We start from the raw sequence: 20,173 nt of genomic DNA on the forward strand, positions 1-20,173 counted from the left end.
TCGGGGTTTTGCCCCCTTAGCCCCGCCTCCCGTGCAGCGTGTGGGGGCGTGGCTTCGCCGCCGCCGCCGGGGCCTGGGACCCGGATGGCCGTTTAGTCGGTGCTTAGACGCCGAGGCTGCCGCATCGGGCCTTGGACAAATTACAAAGCAAGGGGGAGGGGGGGACAGCGTAATCCGCCTCCATCCTCCGCCTAGATTTCCCTTCCGCCCCCGGGAAGCTCGTATCCGGATAGAGCGGACCGAGCCCGATCAGACGAGGTGGGTATCGGCCTGGTTCGCCCCCGGTAACCCTCCGCTTGAGCGCTCGCAGGGCGGCGCTGGTGCGAGGGAAGAGGATAGGTCGGCTCGAGCCGGTAGAGCGCTCAGGCCTCCGCCATCTTGTCCCTTACTTCATCCTCCTCGGCCGCTCTCCCCGTAGCTGAATCCGCGTCCATCCGCCCCTCAGGCCCCTCTCCCCGCTCCCCATGGCCAGCCGTGCCCTTCCCAAAGCGCTGCCCTTGTGGCTCCAGGCGGGTATTTGCCCCACTGGAGGGCAGTCGGGCTCCCAATGGCTGCCCTCCCCCGGGGTAGAGCCGCCTACAAAGGGAGAGTGAAGAGGGTGCTCTGTCTTCCTGACTCTCGCCTTGGACCCCCCCCCCCCGCAACCCGGGCTTGGCTGTTCACACGACGGCGGAACCTGCGGGTTGGGGGGTGCTATTGACGAGGGCGCGCTAACAGGCCTTTGGGGGTTTGAGGCTTCAGGTGGAGTTCAGTTGTGACCCCCCCATCCTCCATTACCCGACACACCTGGTGTTTTTTGTGGGGTGGGGGGGTGCGATTTATCTTAAATTTGGAGAGGGCCGTGTGTGAGGTGTGGAAATACAAAGGGCCAAGATGGTTCTGGAGCAGGTGGGGCTTTTTTAATGCGGGTGGGGGGGATTATAAGGCCCACTTGATCGCCTAGTATCCATCTCTAGGGTGGTCTGAAGTATTGAGGCTGTATTTGGGGGTGCTGGGGTTTCCTTTTTCCCTCCCCAACACCACACACAACATTTTATCTGGTGCCTCTAAAAGATTTCCCCTTTAGAACCTATGATGAAATCTAAATTGATATTTCAGGGGATAAAGGGCTGGTTTTTGTGTGTGTATGAGAGAGAGAGAGCACAGAAATTTGAGTCTGAATCTGGCTGTTCCTTTATCCCTTTGCATTTCGCCCTATGTATTTTGTATTAATTTCTATTTTGATTTTTTTGTGGTCTAAAATACCACAGGGTGGTGGTGGTGGGGACACTTTTCTACCCAGCATACCTACAGTATAGTACCGACATTTGAGATGTGTGGCACTATTGGAATGAGGAGGTGAAGTTGATTGCAATCCAGTTTTTTATACATAAAGGAGTTTCTTGAAAATAAGAAAGTATTAGAAGCATCCAAATGTTTTGGGGAGGAAAGGGGAGATGTGGTTTGATAGAAACTGGTGTGTGTGTGTGTTTAGAGCATGATACTGTAAGGCTCTTGAGGTTTGCAGCTGTATATAAGCTATATCATTAATTTAAGTCAACCTCTGCCTTCAGGTTTGCTGTAATGTATTAAAGCATTTTTCTCCCCAGGAAAAATCCAAATGTCGGAAGGGATGGGTGGAGTAGGGGACAGGAGGTGTGGCCTTTTTTTAAAAAAGAGAGAATGGTTTAAAGGCAGCCCCCCACTACTATTTGAAGAGGGCAGCTAAATCATCGTCTTCATTGCCTACGCTAGTACCCCGCGGGATTGAGAAGATATCCTAAATAAGGGCGATATTGAGGTAGTCATGAAGTTACAGCCGTGTTAATTGCGAGATGAACCGCTGAGTTATAAAAACCCGTTTTATTGCAGCTGCACTTAAGAAAGCAAAACCTGTTAAGCAGGCAGCTTTTATGATGGTTTGGGGGTATCGCTGAAAATCTAGACATGGTAGGACTACAGTGGCAATATCAGTAGTTGGGTGTCATTTAAATAGAAAATCTTATCTGTTTGGGGGTGATGAATATCTCTCTTTGAAGCTAGTATTGAGACTAGGGGTGTGCCTTTGGGAAAAGGGAGAGTGGCTTCTTAATCTAAAGCCTTGTTTCTTCTAGCACGCTCAAACACAGTGGATTGGAAGGAAAAGTCGTCCTCATGACTTGTGTGGTTAGAAAAGATTAATGGCTTCTTGTTGTATACACCCCCCCCATCCCTTTTTGGTATTTTTAACAGAACAGCCGGAATTAATTTAGCTTAAAAGTGGAGTTCAAATTTCCCAGCATTGTGGCAAGAGGGTGGGGTGATAGTGATTTGCAAAGGGTGTATGGTGACACACACACAAAAAAGTGAGCTAATATGGCTCCCTTTCATTTCAGAACCACAAGTCTCAAAATGGGGTGGTTTTAAAAATAATGGGTGTGTTTATGCAGCAAGAAGGGGGTCCTCTTTCCCCCCCCTCCCACTAAAAGGCACAACACACACACCCCAAGAAAAAATTAGGTAGCCAAAGCCAAGGTAGCTTTTTGACGAGTGTCTTAACTGGGTCCTTGCCAGGTTTACCCGTGCACAAAAAAAGAGAGCATGGCGATTCTGAGGAAAGGGTTAGAAATGAAATCTAATTGCCAGGTTTTGCATTTCAAGACAAGCAAATTTGCCCTAAATATTAAGCCCTTTCATGCAGATTTACAGGGTTGCTGGTGCTGGTTGTGAGGAAGAGTGAGAGTGCCTCCCCCCCCCCCCCTTTCAGTTCTCCTATAGGCTTAGATCCCAGTTTTTCCATGTTCATTTTGGGGTGCTAAATGCAAGGGGGAGGGGTTGCTGAAGTGATGCCTATTTGTTTCTCTGCTTGATTCAGAACCACCCTTTTTATAAAATGGTTGTTCGAGGAGGACTCTCTCATCTGGTGCTTCCCTGTTCCGGTGATGGAATTTAGGGGGGTTGGTTTTTTTTCCATGGCAATTACTCCTAATTTCAGATTTATGTTTGCTAATTGAGCACATAGTGTTTTTTCTTCGTTAACATGGTTTCAAACTAGGAGTGTCTTCTTTGACTTTAGAAAGATATTCCTCTCTAATGCAGCTTTGGGATTCTGCAGATAAATTGAATATACTGTATTAATAATTAATGGTTGCTGATTCAGTTTTTGGGTGGCTTTGAGGGGGGTTTTTTGGTGCGTGTGGGGGGGGAGGGTGTTTCTTCCTTTTCCCTCTCATCAGCCAGTTTTAAAAATCCTTAAATTGAGGTTTTAATGTCTAGAATTATTAAATGTGTGGATGTATAAACTCGTTTCAAACGTGTGGATTTACAATAAAAGAACAGCCAGTGCTCAGAAGGATGGGATGCAATCCTAGCAGAATGGGGTTGGCAATGTAGATTCCAGAAAGACCGTATAAATTAATTAAATAAAAAAATCAGCTGCAACTAGTAGGGTGTGCTATTTTTAAAACTGCTATTGGCTTGTTTTTGCTCAGGTGCCATTATATCTGGTTGTGCAGTGCTGAGGGAATTGGACATCTTAGCTATGCATTATGTAGTGAAGGTACAAAGAGGGCGGTGGTATTACACTAAATGTCTCTTCAAAAGGCAATGCAGAACAGTTTATTAAAAGAAAATCCCACTAAAATAGCATCAATTCATGATTATCTTAACTCTGATAACAGAACAGTAGTAATCTATGGTCAGAATCCTCTGCTTTTTAGCATAAGGCAAGTGAAGTGGTCCAAGTGTTCTTAATAGATGTGCAGTACTGGATACTTTATAAGGTAATGTGCTCATACAAATTCATACATTTTGTTTTTTATATATGTAAGTCATTTGCAAACGCAATTGCCCTGGTCCATCTAATGGGCCCCTGCATGGTCATATGGGTGCTGTGTAGTGGTCCCAGGCCTAATCCAACTATGGTTGGATATCAGACAATAATGCTGAATAGCTGTTTTGACAGAAGAAGCTTGGGGGGGGGCCTACCTCTAGAGCCCCCCTCTTCCCTGAATACTTGATGGAGTGTGATTGCTGATTGCCTGACAGGCTGTGTACACATAATTGAATTATGGCCAGAACATCTTTTTACAGCATCGGCTGGCATAAATTGACTTTAAACATTGCATGATGTTTGATTAAAATTTTCAATTTTTTTTTACACCCAAATTGTGTTGTTTTGTTTTATGAAGCATCTTTGATTCACTTTGTCACCTTTAAATAAAACAATAAATTGTGGAAGGGAAGATTTCTCAGTACGGTGAGTTCTGCAGGAGTGTTTATAAATGAATTTGATTCTAGGTGACCAATAGAGTGGCAGTCATTATTGATAGTGCCCCCAGTAGTCTGATGATAGTACAGTGCTCTTTTGAGCCTTTATTCTTTCAAGATGACACTTTACAGATAGGGCTTGTAATTAAGTATAATTATGATTTAGATGTTAGGAGGCCTTAACTGTGACATGTGCCTGGTAATGGATTAACCGCCACTGGAATCTTAAATGTATTCTTCAGTATATCTATGAACACAATGTGTCAAAGACTCCCCCTCCCCTTTTCCTGTAGCTGAGTTACATTTTTAGGATTGACACATAAAAAGCAAGAGGTGTACATCATAGCAAATATTACTCATTCTGTAAAAATGATGAGTCAAAAGATATAATCCATCAGTAGTCTTGGTGTTAATTTTCATTTGCAAACTTACTTAATAATGTTTGCTGTCCTACAAAGTAATTTTTTAGCTTATACAGTGGTGCCTCGCAAAACGAAATTAATCCGTTCCGCGAGTCTCTTCGTCTTGCGGTTTTTTCGTCTTGCGAAGCACGGCTATTAGGCTATTAGCGGCTTAGCGGCTTTAAGAAAAAGGAAACAAACTCGCAAGACGTTTAGTCTTGCGAAGCAAGCCCATAGGGAAATTCATCTTGTGGAACGACTCAAAAAACGCAAAACCCTTTCGTCTAGCGAGTTTTTCGTCTTGCAAGGCATTCGTCTTGCGGGGCACCACTGTATTTGGGGTGGGGTAGTGGTTTTGATGTGTGTAGGTAAAACATTGGTCTTCATTAGGTGCAGAATTCACTTTTTGATGGTAATTTTGGTATCTAGTGGCCAGGAAGTTGAGTGTGTGTTGGACCCACTCACCCTTACACCCTGCTGTATTGGGTAGGTGTAGGAGCTGCTTAAGTGTAGTGTAATACCACATGACTTGGGTGGTGTGTTTGAGTAGCATTACCATACATCTTCATGAGTTTTCCCATAAATTCATTGGAGCTAGCTCTTTCTCTCATAACGTGGTTGTGAAGTTCCTTCAGTTTGTGGTTTCAATAAGCTATTAGAGCTTTCATGCTGTAATGTGCCCATCAGCTTTTTCTTGCTGTGATTGGCAAAAAGATAAAAACACAATTAAAACCCAGCAGCATTAAGGCTTATTGTTAATCGAGCAGGTGGCTAATATGTTAATGCACCAGTGCATCCCAACTCCACAATTCTATGATCATATGTCCCCTAAGTTCTATGATAAAGAGGTTGAGTTGGTTCTTCATGGACTACATGCCATTTCTGAAACCAAATATACCGTAAAAGCAGCCGATGTGTCTACTTGAGCTGTAATACACTGAATTGGTCCAAACCCTGTTGTTTGCAGTATGAAGGAAAAGCTAGCTAGACCCAGATGGTTACTCTGAAAGCGCCTTTGATTGGCCATGCTCGCATGTGCAATGGTTTGCCATCAACCAGGCCTGGAAGCTTCTCCCCTCACATGTGCAGTAATAGGAGGAGGACGTGCGCAACTCAGCTCATTCTCATCAACAAGGGAAATGAATGGGGTTCACCAAAAGAGCTGATTACAGTGGTACTTCAGGTTACAAACACTTCGGGTTACAGAAGTAGTACCTCAGGTTAAGAACTTTACTTCGGGATGAGAACAGAAATCGCACGGCGGCAGCAGGAGGCCCGATTAGCAAAAGTGGTACCTCAGGTTAAGAACAGTTTCAGGTTAAGAACGGACCTCCAGAACGAATTAAGTTTGTAACCAGAAGTACAACTGTACTCCTTTAGTATATCTAGTCTTGGGCCTAGTACTAGACTGAGACAGATCTTAGTTGCAAATAGCCACTGATGTGTTTAGAGTTGTAAAATTTCTGTAAATGTAGAAACCATAGAAAAAATCATTTTTGGGGTGAAGGGACTGGGATTTATTTTTTTGGACAAATTGAAAAAGTGTAACACTTCTTTATTATGTACCCTATACATATTGAAAGAACTTTATTCCTTTAGGAACATAGAATTATAGAACTGTGGAGTTGGAAGGGACCCTCAGAGTCATTCTTCCAACCCTCTACAATGCAGGAATTGCAGCTAAAGAATCCCTGAGAAAAAGCCACCCAACCTATGTTCAAAAACCTCCAACGAAGCAGAGTCCACCACCACCTGTGGGAGTCTGTTCTACTGTCAAACAGCTCTTACCACCAGAAGGTTCTTCCTAATGTTTAGTTGGAATCTCCTTTCTTGTAGTTTGAATCCATTGGTTTGGATCCTCTGGAGTGGCAGAAAACAAGTTTGCTCCATCCTCTCATGCGACAACCCTCTTCTATCACCTCTCAGTCTTCTTCTGAGCTAAACATACCCAGCTCCCTTAACCATTCCTCATAGGGCTTGGTTTTCTCCTCTGTACCCTACACATCAAAACCCTGGCTCACATGCTCAGTGAGAGTCGCGTCTTTCTCCAGGAACGAGACCACACAGTAAGCCAGCTGGGTGTGGAAGACAAAATGCATTTTGTAAAACCTGGTTTGGCATCATGTGTGGTATACTAAAAGTAGTTCATTCTGACAATACAGGGGTACCCTGGTTGTCAAACTTAACCAGTTCCGGGAGTCTGTTCAACTTCCAGAACCGTTCGAAAACCAAGGCACAGCTTTTGATTGGCTGCAGGAGATTCCTGCGCTCAAATCGGAAGCTGGGTCGGATGTTCGGCTTCCAAAAAACATTCATGAACCGGAACACTTACTTCCTGGTTTGCAGCGTTCAAAAGCTGATTTGTTCAGGAGCCAAGCCATTCGAGAACCAAGGTACCATTGTAATTACAAATTCCTTTTTATTTTAAATTTTAGTTATAAATGGAGCTGTAAGCTGCAGTTCAGTAAGAAGTCCAGCATCTCTTTGGTTTTGCCAGTTTTGGAGGAGAAGGCATAACTAACACACACACACACACACACACACACAGCAACCAACATTACAGTAAAACAGATAATTAATCTGAAAATTATGTCTTCTCCAGTCTTCCACAGTGTCAAGCAGAAATAATAGTAGCTAAGAAAAGGAGGAAGGGGAAACAAAACTCAGATGAACGCTACATGAAATTTAATCATTCTCTTTTTCTAAGCTAGCTCTATCAGTTTCGGTTGTTCCATATTTGTCATCATATTTCTCTTGCAGTTCTAGAAAGGGAAGGTTTGCCCAGCTTGAAACAAACTTCTCCCCTTTCACAGTTTATTTCTTGATTTGGTGTGAGTACTTCCAAAAATAGACCAGTTTCTTTCACATGCTGCAGGAGCTGGGTGAATCTGAAGTGGGTAAGAAGCAAGGGAGTTGGGTTGTGTAAAAACCTTGCCACCATGTTGCAGGAGAGGTACGCTTGGCGGAATCCCAGACAGCATTCCTTGGTCAATTACCTGCAGTGTTTGAAAATACCTTTCCAACACTGAGTCCTAAGTGTGCTGCTTGTTTTGTAATCGAGGCAAGTGCAGGAGCAATGTTTTCCTCGCTTAACATGGATCCAACAGATGTGCAGCAGCATGAATTGGACGCCAGCAAAGTTATATTTCCCTGTACTTCCTCCCATTCCTAGTTCTTTGGAGCCTAGTCAAGAAGATCCACCAACAAGAGGAAGGCCACAGACAGAGAGGGCATTGAATCCTCCTTCCTTTTCTTGTGACAAAGGGTGTGGCCTCCAAGAGCAGAAATGCATCTTGCTCTTGCATTTGAGAGTTGTAATCTCAGTGTATAACTCAGGACTTGCTTGTCCTCGGTGTACAGCAATTGCACTAATCTGATACTGTACATGGGCTTGCATAAAAGTCTTCCTGTTACAGTTTTAGAAATCGGGGGGGGGGGGCTAAATATATAAGCACCTAGTCTTTAAGAAAAATTCATCATTCATAAAGCAAATAATTTATTTTCCAATTTTTGAGGGGAAATGGGGTGTTTTTTTGCTGGTTTTGGGGGAGGGCATTTAGAAGTTTGCAAATCTCTAATACAGTAAAGCATGTTTCGTGACTCCAGGTTTTTAAGGAGTTAAATGGGCAGCAGTGTGGTATTCTGATTAGGGACCTGTGTTTTCTCCTCTGTGACAATTGCAATTTTGCATCTTTTCAAATGTAACTTTTCAGAATTGAGCCCCGATTTTGATTGCTAATATGTAACTAGTCACTGGCAAGTCCGTCTTAACCTCAGCCAAACCAAAATTCCAAGGTAAGGGTGGTGTTGAAATGCTGAGTTAAAAAAAAAAAGTTAATTTATTCCCAACACAAACTGTATTTTGAGTTAGCCATAGCTTGCATGACTTCACATTTCAAGATGCAAATGCTCCTCTTACGACATTTTGCCAACCTTTGCAATGATGCATTTGTTTTCCTGCCTGCCTCCTGACACTCAAAACATGCAGTTCTGCGTGTTTGATATAAGCTAAATAAAATCACCCAAGATTGGCAGGTTGGGGAACAGAAACTCAGGTATATAAGCTAATTGCCAAATGGCACCTTAAATCTAGGTTACAGCACCACAATGGGATGTCTTAAGTCCCTTTTTTTGTGGGGGGGGGTTTTAATTAATTTCATTTCTATGTCGCTTTATATTTAAAGAATCTCAAAGTGGTTTTATAACACATTCAACATCAAACAAAACAATCCAGAATAAAACAAATTCAAGCTTCGAGGAGAATATTTCAGATCCTTCTCTAAGCAACATTTTGCTTTCCCCAGTTGCCTACCTGGCATCCAGAGATCTCCACTTGGCCGCAATTGGACCCACGCCTGGCTAGTTTCTGACGCTGTAGGGGAGAGATGGAGAGTTCTGTGGCCCAGCCAATGAAATACTTCCCCCTAAAAAACAACAACATAGAACTTGATGGGAGGCACTGAGAATTTGGCCTGCTCCTATCTGCATTGACTGCCTTAGAGTCTCTTCCTCAGTCACACTACAGTGGGATGGGGTTGTAAGAGCTGGGTGGAACATTAGCCATCGTTCTTTCTCTAAATTGGTGACTTCCGCTCCGTTTGCATGGTTTACTTACTGGGATGTTTGCGTTCTTGTGAAAAGCAGTTATTCCTACAATAGTAGCAGGCACAATATGGCGAGTAGTACAGTCATAGGTAAAGGTAAAGGGACCCCTGACCATTAGGTCCAGTCGTGACCGATTCTGGGGTTGCGGCGCTCATCTCGCTTTATTGGCCGAGGGAGCCAGTGTACAGCTTCCGGGTCATGTGGCCAGCATGACTAAGCCGTTTCTGGCAAACTAGAGCAGCGCACGGAAACACCGTTTACCTTCCCGCTGGAGCGGTACCTATTTATCTACTTGCACTTTGAGGTGCTTTTGAACTGCTAGGTTGGGAGGAGCAGGGACCGAGCAACGGGAGCTCACCCCATTGCGGGGATTCAAACCGCCGACCTTCTGATCGGCAAGTCCTAGGCTCTGTGGTTTAACCCACAGCGCCACCCGCGTCCCTAGTACAGTCATACCTCAGGTTAAATGTGCTTCAGGTTGAGCATTTTCAGGTTGCACTCCGTGATGACCCAGAAGTAACAGAGCGCGTTATTTCCAGGTTTCGCCGCTTGCGCAGGCGCTCAAAATGACGTCACGCGCATGTGCGGAAGCGGCGGATTGCGACACCCGCAGACGCGGGTTGCATTCGCTTCAGAATGCGAACGGGGCTCCGGAACGGATCCTGTTTGCACCCAGAGGTACCACTGTATAGACGTTGTAGGGGAATTTGGAGTAAAGGACTAGGGGTTGTGTGAGGCAAAAGAGCCCTGGCAAGTGGATGCTTCCAAACTGCCAAGCCATCCAATAACTTGTTTATATAGAAGTTGAGAGGTGTTTGATTGTTCTGGCCCCCAAAGTTTCATCCATCTTGGAACTAGAGATCAGGAAAGAGAAATAAGAACCTCCCATGTACAGAAGCCCATTTGGCACTTGCTTGCAGACCCTGCAAATGTTGTTCAATGTGTTTCTGCCATTGTGGTGGTTAGGGTTCATTCATGGGATTCCTGTTACCTATGCCACCCTAGAAAAGATTCCACAAATTTGGGATTAGCAGAAAGCGAAGCAGAGACTACCTTGCACTCACAGCCACTGACTGCAGCTGCTTCCATGTTGATTAATTATGCTTTTTCTTCTGGGAGTGGTTTTGTTTGTTCTCCCTTTAACAGGCAGTTCAGTTGCAAAGCAAAGGTAAGCAAAGCCCAAACTAGCACCCAGTAGTTGCCAGCTAGCTTAACGTATTTTCAATTTGATTGGAAAAATAAAAATTTAAAAAATCACACCATCCTGACCTTAAGTGGTCCTCAAGGCATTTAATAGCAGATGCATGTGGCACAGATCTAGAAATGCACAGCATCCCAGTTTTAAAGCACTATTGTTGCTTTTTAAAAGGCCACAGGAGTATCAACCAGTGAAGAGAGATTTTAAAAAATCAAGGAAGTCAACCAGTGATCCAAAGTCTAGTGGCCACAAATTATTTTCTAAAAGCCACAATTTATTGGGTCTGGAATGGCCATCCTAGGGGCCACGTTCCATAGAGCGAGTGCTAAAAAATGGCCCTGCTCCTCATATTTGCCAGCCTTACCACCAAAGGCCAGGATTCCAGAGCAGAGTCTTGTATGGTGACCTGATCCTACAGAGAGAAACAGGAATCCACAGGTTCCTAAGGTAAGCTGAAACAAAACCTGCCAGGGTCAAGGAGGCACCTCCCTTTGGTGTCTTTATAATATTTTGACTAAACAGTACCGGTTATGGCCTTTTGCTCTATTCAGTAAAAATCTCACTGACCAATTATCTCTCACCTCTCTTCACAAAATCAGGGCAGCGCCTTATGGCTAAAACGCATGCATAAAAACTACAAACGCAACAATACATAATACAGTAAATTGTGCCACGTGGTTGCCAACAATCTTTCCACTTGTTCGAACAGCTCAGGGTGAACAGATCTGTCGTGAATATTACCCACCCACTTTGTGCAACTACGACATCGCTCATATGATGGCATGTCATGCAAAAGGAAGGGCAGTGGGCCAAAAATACATGCAGTTCCAAAAGGCTGCCAGACCACACTCGGTTGTAAATGCAGGATTTGCTCCAGTAACTGAAGAATAATGGCTTTGTGGGTTAGAAGCTGCTTACCCCCTCCCCACAGTCAATCATTTAAATTTAGACATAGTTTCCTAATGGTGTCATTGTGCAGCTTATGAAGGATGTGGGGATCTTTCCCATCAAGGACTTCTTGAAGAGCTTGGTCATCTCTATTTGTTCTGTTATCAGAGTAGACGTTCTGGCCTTGCAAACTATGAAATCTGATTTAAAAATTAGAGGCTGAAAGAACATGGCTTCCTGTGGTTTGTTTCAGATGCCCTTCAAAGGAGATGGAGCTGCAGCTTAATGGAACAACTCGCCACCCCTGTGTTCGCACCAGCTTCCTCTCCCACTTGCCCTTGCTTCTGTATCATCCCAAATTCTCCTTCCCCTCAGTCTCCCCAGCCCTCCCTGTCATGCCAAAGGTCCCCTGCTCAGGCCTGGCATCTCCTGTTAAATCATCTCAGGGAGCAGGCTGTGATAGACCTGTCTGCTGTTAGGCAGAGTAGACAATGAAGGGCTGGAGAAACTATAATGGCTTGACTCTGGGCTTAGCCACACTTAAATTTCAGGTACGGTCTGCATTTAGAGCTCTAGGTCTGAGCACTTTGCTGCCAGAGCTTTCCCCCTCGAAAACCTGCTCTTTAAAGCTCAATCGGAGCAAACTGCAATCCGTGGAAAACCCAAATTGATGTTTGCTCTGATTGAGCACTAAAGAGTGGTTTTTGCGTGGAATGCTCCCTCCCTCCAAAAAAAGTTCCCAGCGCTCAGACACAGAATTTTTAAGCACAGACCTGTGCCTGGAAAGAACAGGGGGGAAAGGTAAGTGTGGATAAGCCCACTGTAGAAGGCAGCTTCTGCTCTATTCTGCCTTGGTCAGACCACACCTGGAGTACTGTGTTCAGTTCTGGGTACCATACTTTAAGAAGGATCTTGACAGGCTGGAACGTGTGCAGAGGAGGGCAACCAAGATGATCAAGGGTCTGGAAACCGAGCCTTGTGAGGAACGATTGAGGGAGTTGAGTATGTTTAGCCTGGAAGAGAGGAGACTGAGAGGAGAAATGATAGCCATCTTCAAATATCTAAAGGGCTGTCATATGGAGAATGGTACAGGCTTGTTTTATTCTGCTCTGGAGGGTAGGATCCCAACAATGGCTTCAAGGAGATTCCAGCTACACATCAGAAAGAACTTTCTGACAGTAAAAACTGCTTGTCAGTGGAACAGACTCCCTCAGAAGGTGGCAGACTGTCCTTCCATGGATGTTTTTAATCAGAGGTTGGATGGCTGAGTGTCAGGGATTCGTTAGCTGTGATCTGCCATGTATAATCTAGTTGAGATTCCTGCATTGCAGGAGGTCGGTTGAACTCTCCATTCTGTGATTCCTTGTTAAGACTGAATTCAGCTTAGGTAGCAGGCTGGGAAGGTTGTTGCAGGTCACAGTATGTGTACTAGGCCATCTGGATTAACAGTTTGACACTAAATCAGGCAGCTTCATTACTCCCAACCTCTTCCTTGCCCTTTCTCCGTTGTCCTTGCAAAGTGTGTGTTCCACCATCAGAGTTGTTGTAGGACTGGTTTTATTGCTGCCTTCTTGCCGGTGAAAGTGGAAGCCTTTCAATGTCTCAGGCAAGCTCCTGTCCTTGCTTGCCCCCAACCTTGCGCCCGTCACTGAGATCAGTTCATTTGTCGGTTCCTCTCAACTTCACTCCAAAGAGCAAACTAAGGGCATGTTCTGATGTTGTATTGCTTAAAATGATTTGTTGCTATTTGGGGGATGTGGGGAAATAAGTTTTTAAAGTACAGCACTGTGTATTATTATTTTTAAAAAGATTCAAGTTTGCTGCTGGGGGGGGGGGAGAACCCTGAAAATGGCATTTTGTTAAATTTTAGGCTTTTGGGTTTTTTAAAAACTCAGTACATGGCCCTCTTAACAAAAGCAGTGAATCAAAGCCTGTTTCTCTATTCAGTAACGTAGGAAGAGCCCTAGTCTAGCATCCTGTTTGCCTCAGTGACCAACCAGGTGTGTTTAGGAATCCCACAAGCTGAACATAAGGTCAGTGAGACAGCATAGGGGAAATATTTCACTTCTGAGGCAAGCATTACAAATATTCTATGTAGGTTAAGGTGTGATAGGATGAAATCACTGTTCTCTCTCCTGACCCCTGTTTAGAGTGATAAGCTACATAAATTCCATGCCTGGAACCTGCCTTGTGATGTTGAACCTTTGGGAAGGTGTGCGACACTCTTAACAACGCTGTAACATGCAGCTCTGTCTCTAGTTCCTCTGCTTAGCTGTGTAGGAGCTTCAAGGGGAAAAGTGAGAGTCCTGTTAAATAATCATGGGTGTGTATGTGTTGGGTGGAAAGGGACTCATTTAATCCTAAACAATCCCTGACAGATGTTGCTAATCCTATTTATGGATGGGGGCTGGCTGTTCAGATATATTTGTCCAGGTGAACTGTGATGGAAAGAGACTTAGGTCAATTGCAAAAAAAAAATTAGAAATTAGTTAACAGTTATGAAACATAGATTTAACAACTGTGATTAGTTTGTCGCCAGCAATGTTATGCAAATATGTGTCGTCGGTATTCAAGTGGTTGAATAGTACTTGGCTTTTTAATTGGAACCCAAGGGGATAGCTCAGTGAATTTAAACAAAGTCCATAGCAACAGTTTCTTTAGCTTGTAAATGTGATTGTGATTTTGAGAAGGGAGTAAGCTGTTCTTCAATAAGCTTTGGTTCTCCTCATTGGCCTAGCTCCCAGGTGACTTAGGCTAGCAGGTGCTAGAGAGAGGAGGGCCTTATCAGTGGTGGCTCCTACCTTGTAAGAATTCCCTCCCAAGAGACAGACGTCTGAAAATGTATCTCTTCTCTGGTTTTTAACCCAAAGGTGGTATTGTATATGCTGCTGGTGGTTTCTCATTGTCCTTCTCTTAGGTTTGCTGGGCTTAGTTATATTTTAAATTACATTTTTCTGTAACTGAGCATTTTGAACTGGTTGTTTTAACATGCTATGTGGATGGCAGGGCTGTGGTTTTTAAAAAGCCCTTTTTAATGGGGTAGTATATTGTTGCATGTTGTCTTTGGGAGACTAGACTTGAAAGTCAGTTTTGAAATATCTGAAAATAAGTAAATGGGGTGGGGTTACCTGAGCTCCTGTAAAACTGGGGAGCATGGAGCCCCATCCTGTGTTGCAGTTGAAAGTGTGGGGCGTTGTCTGCTTGAAGGCATTCCTGGCTTCATGGCATGTTTGACCCAGGGAAGTCAAACTTCCACTCTCCTTTTCACCTGGAAAAGGTTCCCAGGTGGCTCACAGTGATCACTAGTAAATCTGTGTTTTTAGGCTAGCAATCTAAAAGATACAGTGCAAAAGAGATCGGGGGGGGGGGCGTTCATGGGGTGGTCACCCCACCCAGTTTCACTTCTCAGTCCAGCCTGGGTGCTCCTCTTTGTGACCATAGGAGATGTCTCTACTCCACTTGAATGGGCTGCTCTGAAATAGAAGTGCCTCTCCCCATGCTTGTAGGGTCTGTACAGGAAAGAGCTTGTTGTCAAGTGGCTGTCGATCGATGGGGAAGGATGGAGTTGGGACTATTGAGCTTTCGTCCTCTTACTCTCCCCAAACCTCTTCCCAACAGTGGCACGTTTCGCAGGGAGCCAGGAGGAACCATCGTACTCAATGACCTTACAGCGCAATGTCAGATCGTTTGGGGCAAACAGCAAAGGGGAAGGATGGAAAAAAGTATTCGTCACTCAACTTGTTTGATACATACAAGGGCAAATCCTTAGAAACACAGAAACCCACAGGTAAAATGACCTCTGTGTTTTGGGGGGGGGGGGAGTATTTTCTTCTGAGTGCTATTCTCAAAGGAGGAGGCGGTTGCCATGATGAATGTGCTTAGTCTCTGATGCCCCCTTGATGGCACTCGCAGCGCCCTGAGCAGCTGCTCCCTCCTTGAGTACATCTGAAACTACCAATTTGGGACTTGGCAAGAAAGCTCTTGGTAGTTGCAGCAGTTCATGGGAGGGGTGGGGTCGGTAAGGGAAGCTTTGCTGGGGGAGGTGGGAGAGGGCGGAGCTTTCAAGGACTGTGCCTGACCCCGCCTCCTCCTTCCCCTACAGTTACTCCCCGCCATGGCTTGCAGAGTCTCGGTAAAGTTGCCATTGCCCGGCGCATGCCACCCCCTGCAAACCTGCCAAGCTTAAAAGCGGAGAACAAAGGCAATGACCCCAACGTCTCACTAGTGCCGAAAGACGGGACAGGATGGGCAAGCAAGCAGGAACAGCCAGACCCAAAGAGGTAAGAGGGAGCCAGAGGGGCGCAGACGCTGCTTTTCCGGGTGGTGGGGAGGAGGAAGGCACGTTCTCCACCAACCTTTCCTTCAACGGGCGTCTTCGTTCCTCCCGTCTCCAGTACCGATGCCTCGACAGCTCAGCCGCCGGAATCGCAGTCGCCGCCGGCTTCACAGACGTCTGCCTCAAACCCACCGAAACGACCCCCAACAGCCCCCGAGGTAAATCCAGGGCAAGAACTGGGGTGCTGCAGGCTCCCAATCAGAAGCTCTCCTCTTCTGGACAGTCGTGTGGATCAGCTTCCAGCCTAACAGATCATAACGCTTTTTCTGCAAAGAGCCACGGTTTCCTAGCTCCAGTCCCTTCTCCCCTCTGTTTGGCCCCAGCAAAAGCACCAGTTCTCTCCCTATTTAATCGCCATTCAGTCCATGCATGGGTGCAGTCCTACCAGGAGGCAGGAGCTTATCAGAAGAAGGACTCTTTCAGGACTGGCTAAGAAGCACCTCCTATCTTTCCTCTTAGAAACAGCCTTTCTCCTGCTTCCAGATTGCAGTTTCTGGCATGGATGTGCTATAGTTCCTAACTGATGGTCCAGATTTTGCGTAGTTTTTTTTTTAGTTTTTTTCCTGGCATCAAAGCTTTTGCAGAAAGTTGGGCTTTATTGTTGCTCACTCTGTGACTGTTTGGGACATTGTGTTAAACTATGGCTTAGCATTACATGCCCAAGCCTCTGGATCACGCGCTTCCTTCTCCTCCTCCAGCACGGCTGTCATGAGATTCTGGAAGCCTGCAGTTGAGTGTTCAAGCTTAGTGAGACGAAGCGTTAGTCACAGTTTTGGGTGCAGATCTAACATTACCCGTGCCTTATGAAAACAAGCTAGAATCATGAGACTGTTTGAAGTTGCCTTGTTTTCCTAAAACATCGCTAAGACTAATCACCGTTTGTCTGGGTTTGGGCATAGCGGGTAACTGTGTATAACAAAAGCTTCTAGCCTCAGTTGTGGGCACAATAGAAGAGGGAGAAGGTTGCTCATGAGTCCAAGGCCTGCTCATTAATCCAGGGGTTGGGAAACTCGGCTTCTTTCCCTGGTTGCTGTCTGCTTTGTCCTCCTTTCTCTTGGGGAGAGTGAGACCAGGCACATTTGCAAGTCAGCTTAGAGGCCCAGCCACTGAGTGTGGCAGCTGAGACATGGCTTGGCCTCGGGGCTTGAGCGTGCCTGCCAGACTCTTCTCTCCTTCTAGTGTGGCTGCATCACTGCAGACCAGATGAAACCAGACTTCAGTTGAGTCAGAGCAGACAGGACTGATCCAGCCCAGAGGCCTCCCCAGCCCTGCTTTAAACCATAGTCTAGTGCTATATCAAAACAAAACCCATGTTAACTGCACAGCAAGGGGCAGGGCTACCCTAGAACTCCCTAGCCAACCTTGCTACTTTCTAGAACAGGAGAAGTCAGTGTGCCCCCAGATGCTGTTTAGCTCCAGCTCTCATCAGCCCTAACCATCACTGTAAATAGTTCAGGATGATAGACATTCTGGAGGGCACTGTGTTGGCTGCCCCTATTCTAAAGGCATTTGAGCCATGCTTGGGTTGCTTTGTGGGACGCGGGTGGCACTGTGGGTTAAAACCACAGAGCCTAGGACTTGCCGATCAGAAGGTCGGCGGTTCGAATCCCCGCGACGGGGTGAGCTCCCGTTGCTCGGTCCCTGCTCCGGCCAACCTAGCAGTTCGAAAGCACGTCTAAGTGCAAGTAGATAAATAGGAACCACTCCAGCGGGAAGGTAAACGGCGTTTCCGTGCACTGCTCTGGTTCACCAGAAGCGGCTTAGACATGCTGGCCACATGACCCGGAAGCTGTACACCTGCTCCCTTGGCCAATAAAACGAAATGAGCGCCACAACCCCAGAGTCGGCCATGACTGGACCTAAATGGTCAGGGGTCCCTCTACCTTTACCCAGGTTGATTTAACCGTGAGATTTGTGGGGTTTTTCTTAATGAATCAACGTGAACCTTTAGATTGTGTCAGTTTTGGAGATCGCTTGACAAAAGGAAGCTGGCAAAAAGGTCAGTCGGTTTTGACTTCCCACCCCTCTTGTTTCAGAATCCCCCTACAGTAGCAAGCGGGGCAAAGTCCTGGGCGCAGGCCAGCGTTACCCATGGAGCGCAAGGAGATGGTAAGCTGTCTTCCAACTAATTTTGTGTGAAGCTAGGACCTCAGACTTTTGGAGAGATGAGAATCTGTATGTTTCTGCTCCCACCACCATTTATTTTATTATTAAAAAATTTATAACAGCATATATATTTTTTGCTGCCACTCCTAAAACATTGTACATCAAACTTTTTGGAAAGACCAGCAGAGAAAGCTGCACGTGTATTTCCCTGGAGAAGGGTATTCCAGAGATATGGGGCCACCAACAAAAAGGCCCAACTCCTGGTGCTCAGCACTCTGGTGGGCTGCCATCGCCCCAGATGTGTTAGAGGCCCTTGTAAAGGACCCACCTGGGCTTTCTTTCTCTGATGTCAAGGTGGAAAGGGATCAAGCCTACTGTCGCGATTCTCTCGCGAGGAATTTCCGACCCTGCAGGCGGCTGGCGACCAGGACAAAGCTGGCAAAGAAAAGGACACTACCGATGCGTCGTATGGGCCCGGACCAAACCTCCGCCCCCAGAGTGAGTGGCTTTGCTCAAGCGTCCGTTGCTTCTGGGCCCCAGAGCAAGCTGGGAGTGGGGGGAGCATTGTCATTGTCAACCGTTGCCAGAAGATTTTCTCCTCCTTCACTTGGGGACATCTAATGAAGCTTATTACTATTATTATTATTATTATTATTATTATTATTATTAATACCCCAGCCAGAGCCGGGCTCAGGGCTGCTAACGACAGTAAAATTACAGTAAAAACATAATAGGGGGAAAACCCCAATTTAAAATACGGGTTAAAATGCAGCCTCATCAAAACCATAAGGGGAGGGAAACAAGGGTCAGACTGAGTCCAAACCAAAGGCCAGGCAGAACAGCTCTGTCTTGCAGGCCCTGCGGAAAGATGTCAAGTCCCGCAGGGCCCTAGTCTCTTGTGACAGAGCGTTCCACCAAGTCGGGGCCAGTACTGAAAAGGCCCTGGCCCTAGCTGGGACCAATCTAATCACTTTGCGGACCTCCAAAATGTTGTCATTTGTGGACCTTAAGGTCCTTTGCGGGGCATACCAGGAGAGGCGGTCCTGTGGGGAGGAAGGGGGAAGACAGACAAAACAAAGCCCTTCTTCACATATCACATAGTTAAAAATGGGTGAGGGTCAAGGCTACTAGCCACTATGGCCACATGGAGATAGGCTTCTCTGTTGGAGGCAGTCTGTCTCTGAATGCCAGTTGCTTTGGGGGGGGGAGGTATCGCACCTAGGTTCTGCTTTCAGGATTTCCATGGGCGTTATATTATCTGGTTGGCCCCTGTAAGAGCAGGATGTTGGCCACTGGCCTGATCCAGCCAGATACATCTTACGTTCTTAACTTCTCTTCCGCCCAATCTCTTGCAGACGCTACCAGTTGGCGGGATGGAGGTGGGCGGGGCACTGACGGGGAGCTGGTGCCCGAGGACGGACGGGCTGGGGTTGGCCTGCAGCCCAACATCCCGCCTCAGTTCCCTCCCTACCGGGGGATGATGCCGCCATTTGTAAGTATATTGCGGAAGAGGAGGTGCCAAGTTACTTTGGCCACCTGCTTCCTTGTTTGAGGGCAGGGGAAACGGAAGAGAGAAGGGAAACTCTCCAGTAACCAATTTCTCCCCTACCCCATCTCAGATGTATCCCCCGTACCTCCCGTTCCCGCCTCCATATGGGCCGCAGGGACCTTACCGCTACCCCACACCAGAGGCGCAGAGGTAAGGGGTTTTTTGAATTTAAAAAATAATAATGTGATAATGGCAAGTGATCTTTGTGGCAGAAGGGGAAAGTATATAGAGGACCAGGAACAGGAGCAAGTGAGGGGAACTGCAGGAGATTGCTGTCAGATCTTCGTAACTGGAGCCAGATGTTTTGGGTTCCTTGTACAGTCGTACCTGGGAAGTCAAACAGAATCCGTTCTGGAAGTCTGTTCGACTTCTGAAACATTTTGAAGCCCCATCAGATGTTCAGCTTCCAAAAATAGTTCACAGACCAGAACACTCACTTCCAGATTTGCAGCGTTTAGGAGCCAAAATGTTCGAGAACTAAGCTTGTAATTGAGCAGGTGGACAACAAAGGGAAAGTGTGTGGTTGGAGTCTCTTTGGGCTGAGCGGATCAATCAGAAGCTGGAGGGAGCAGGAAGTGGCATCTGTGAAATAGTGGAGGATATAGAGGGGTAACTTTCCCTTCTCTGCTCCCACCATGCTCACGCATGGAAGAGAATTCCTCTGTAGTGGTACCTCAAGTTAAGAACTTAATTCATTTTGGAGGTCCGTTCTTAACCTGAAACTGTTAACCTGAGGTACCACTTTAGCTAATGGGGTCTCCCGCCGTACAATTTCTGTTCTCATCCTGAAGCAAAGTTCTTAACCTGAGGTACTATTTCTGGGTTAGCGGAGTCTGTAACCTGAAGCGTATGTAACCCAAGGT

The 20,173-nt window shown here is 46.1% G+C and overlaps 1 protein-coding gene across 6 annotated transcripts in view; it reads left to right on the top strand.

Annotated features, from left to right (window-relative positions):
• The first annotated feature begins 55 nt into the window (after nucleotides 1-55).
• PRRC2A (proline rich coiled-coil 2A) overlaps nucleotides 56-20,173 on the top strand; it is a 40,735-nt gene continuing 20,617 nt past the window's right edge. For 4 of the 6 annotated variants that reach the window (XM_080991540.1, XM_080991542.1, XM_080991545.1 and 1 more), the window contains exons 1-8: nucleotides 56-258; nucleotides 14,938-15,106; nucleotides 15,422-15,599; nucleotides 15,714-15,813; nucleotides 17,692-17,764; nucleotides 18,116-18,259; nucleotides 19,117-19,253; nucleotides 19,381-19,460. In XM_080991540.1, the coding sequence (XP_080847666.1) occupies nucleotides 14,995-15,106; nucleotides 15,422-15,599; nucleotides 15,714-15,813; nucleotides 17,692-17,764; nucleotides 18,116-18,259; nucleotides 19,117-19,253; nucleotides 19,381-19,460 (824 nt within the window). In that variant the 5' untranslated portion in view covers nucleotides 56-258; nucleotides 14,938-14,994. Of the gene's footprint in view, nucleotides 259-1,658; nucleotides 1,781-14,937; nucleotides 15,107-15,421; nucleotides 15,600-15,713; nucleotides 15,814-17,691; nucleotides 17,765-18,115; nucleotides 18,260-19,116; nucleotides 19,254-19,380; nucleotides 19,461-20,173 lie in introns of those variants that run through there. The other 2 variants (XM_080991544.1, XM_080991541.1) reach the window with 2 other exon arrangements.

The sequence above is a fragment of the Podarcis pityusensis genome (genome assembly GCF_964106645.2).
Source record: "Podarcis pityusensis genome assembly, chromosome: 2".
Classification (NCBI taxonomy): Eukaryota; Metazoa; Chordata; class Lepidosauria; order Squamata; family Lacertidae; genus Podarcis; species Podarcis pityusensis.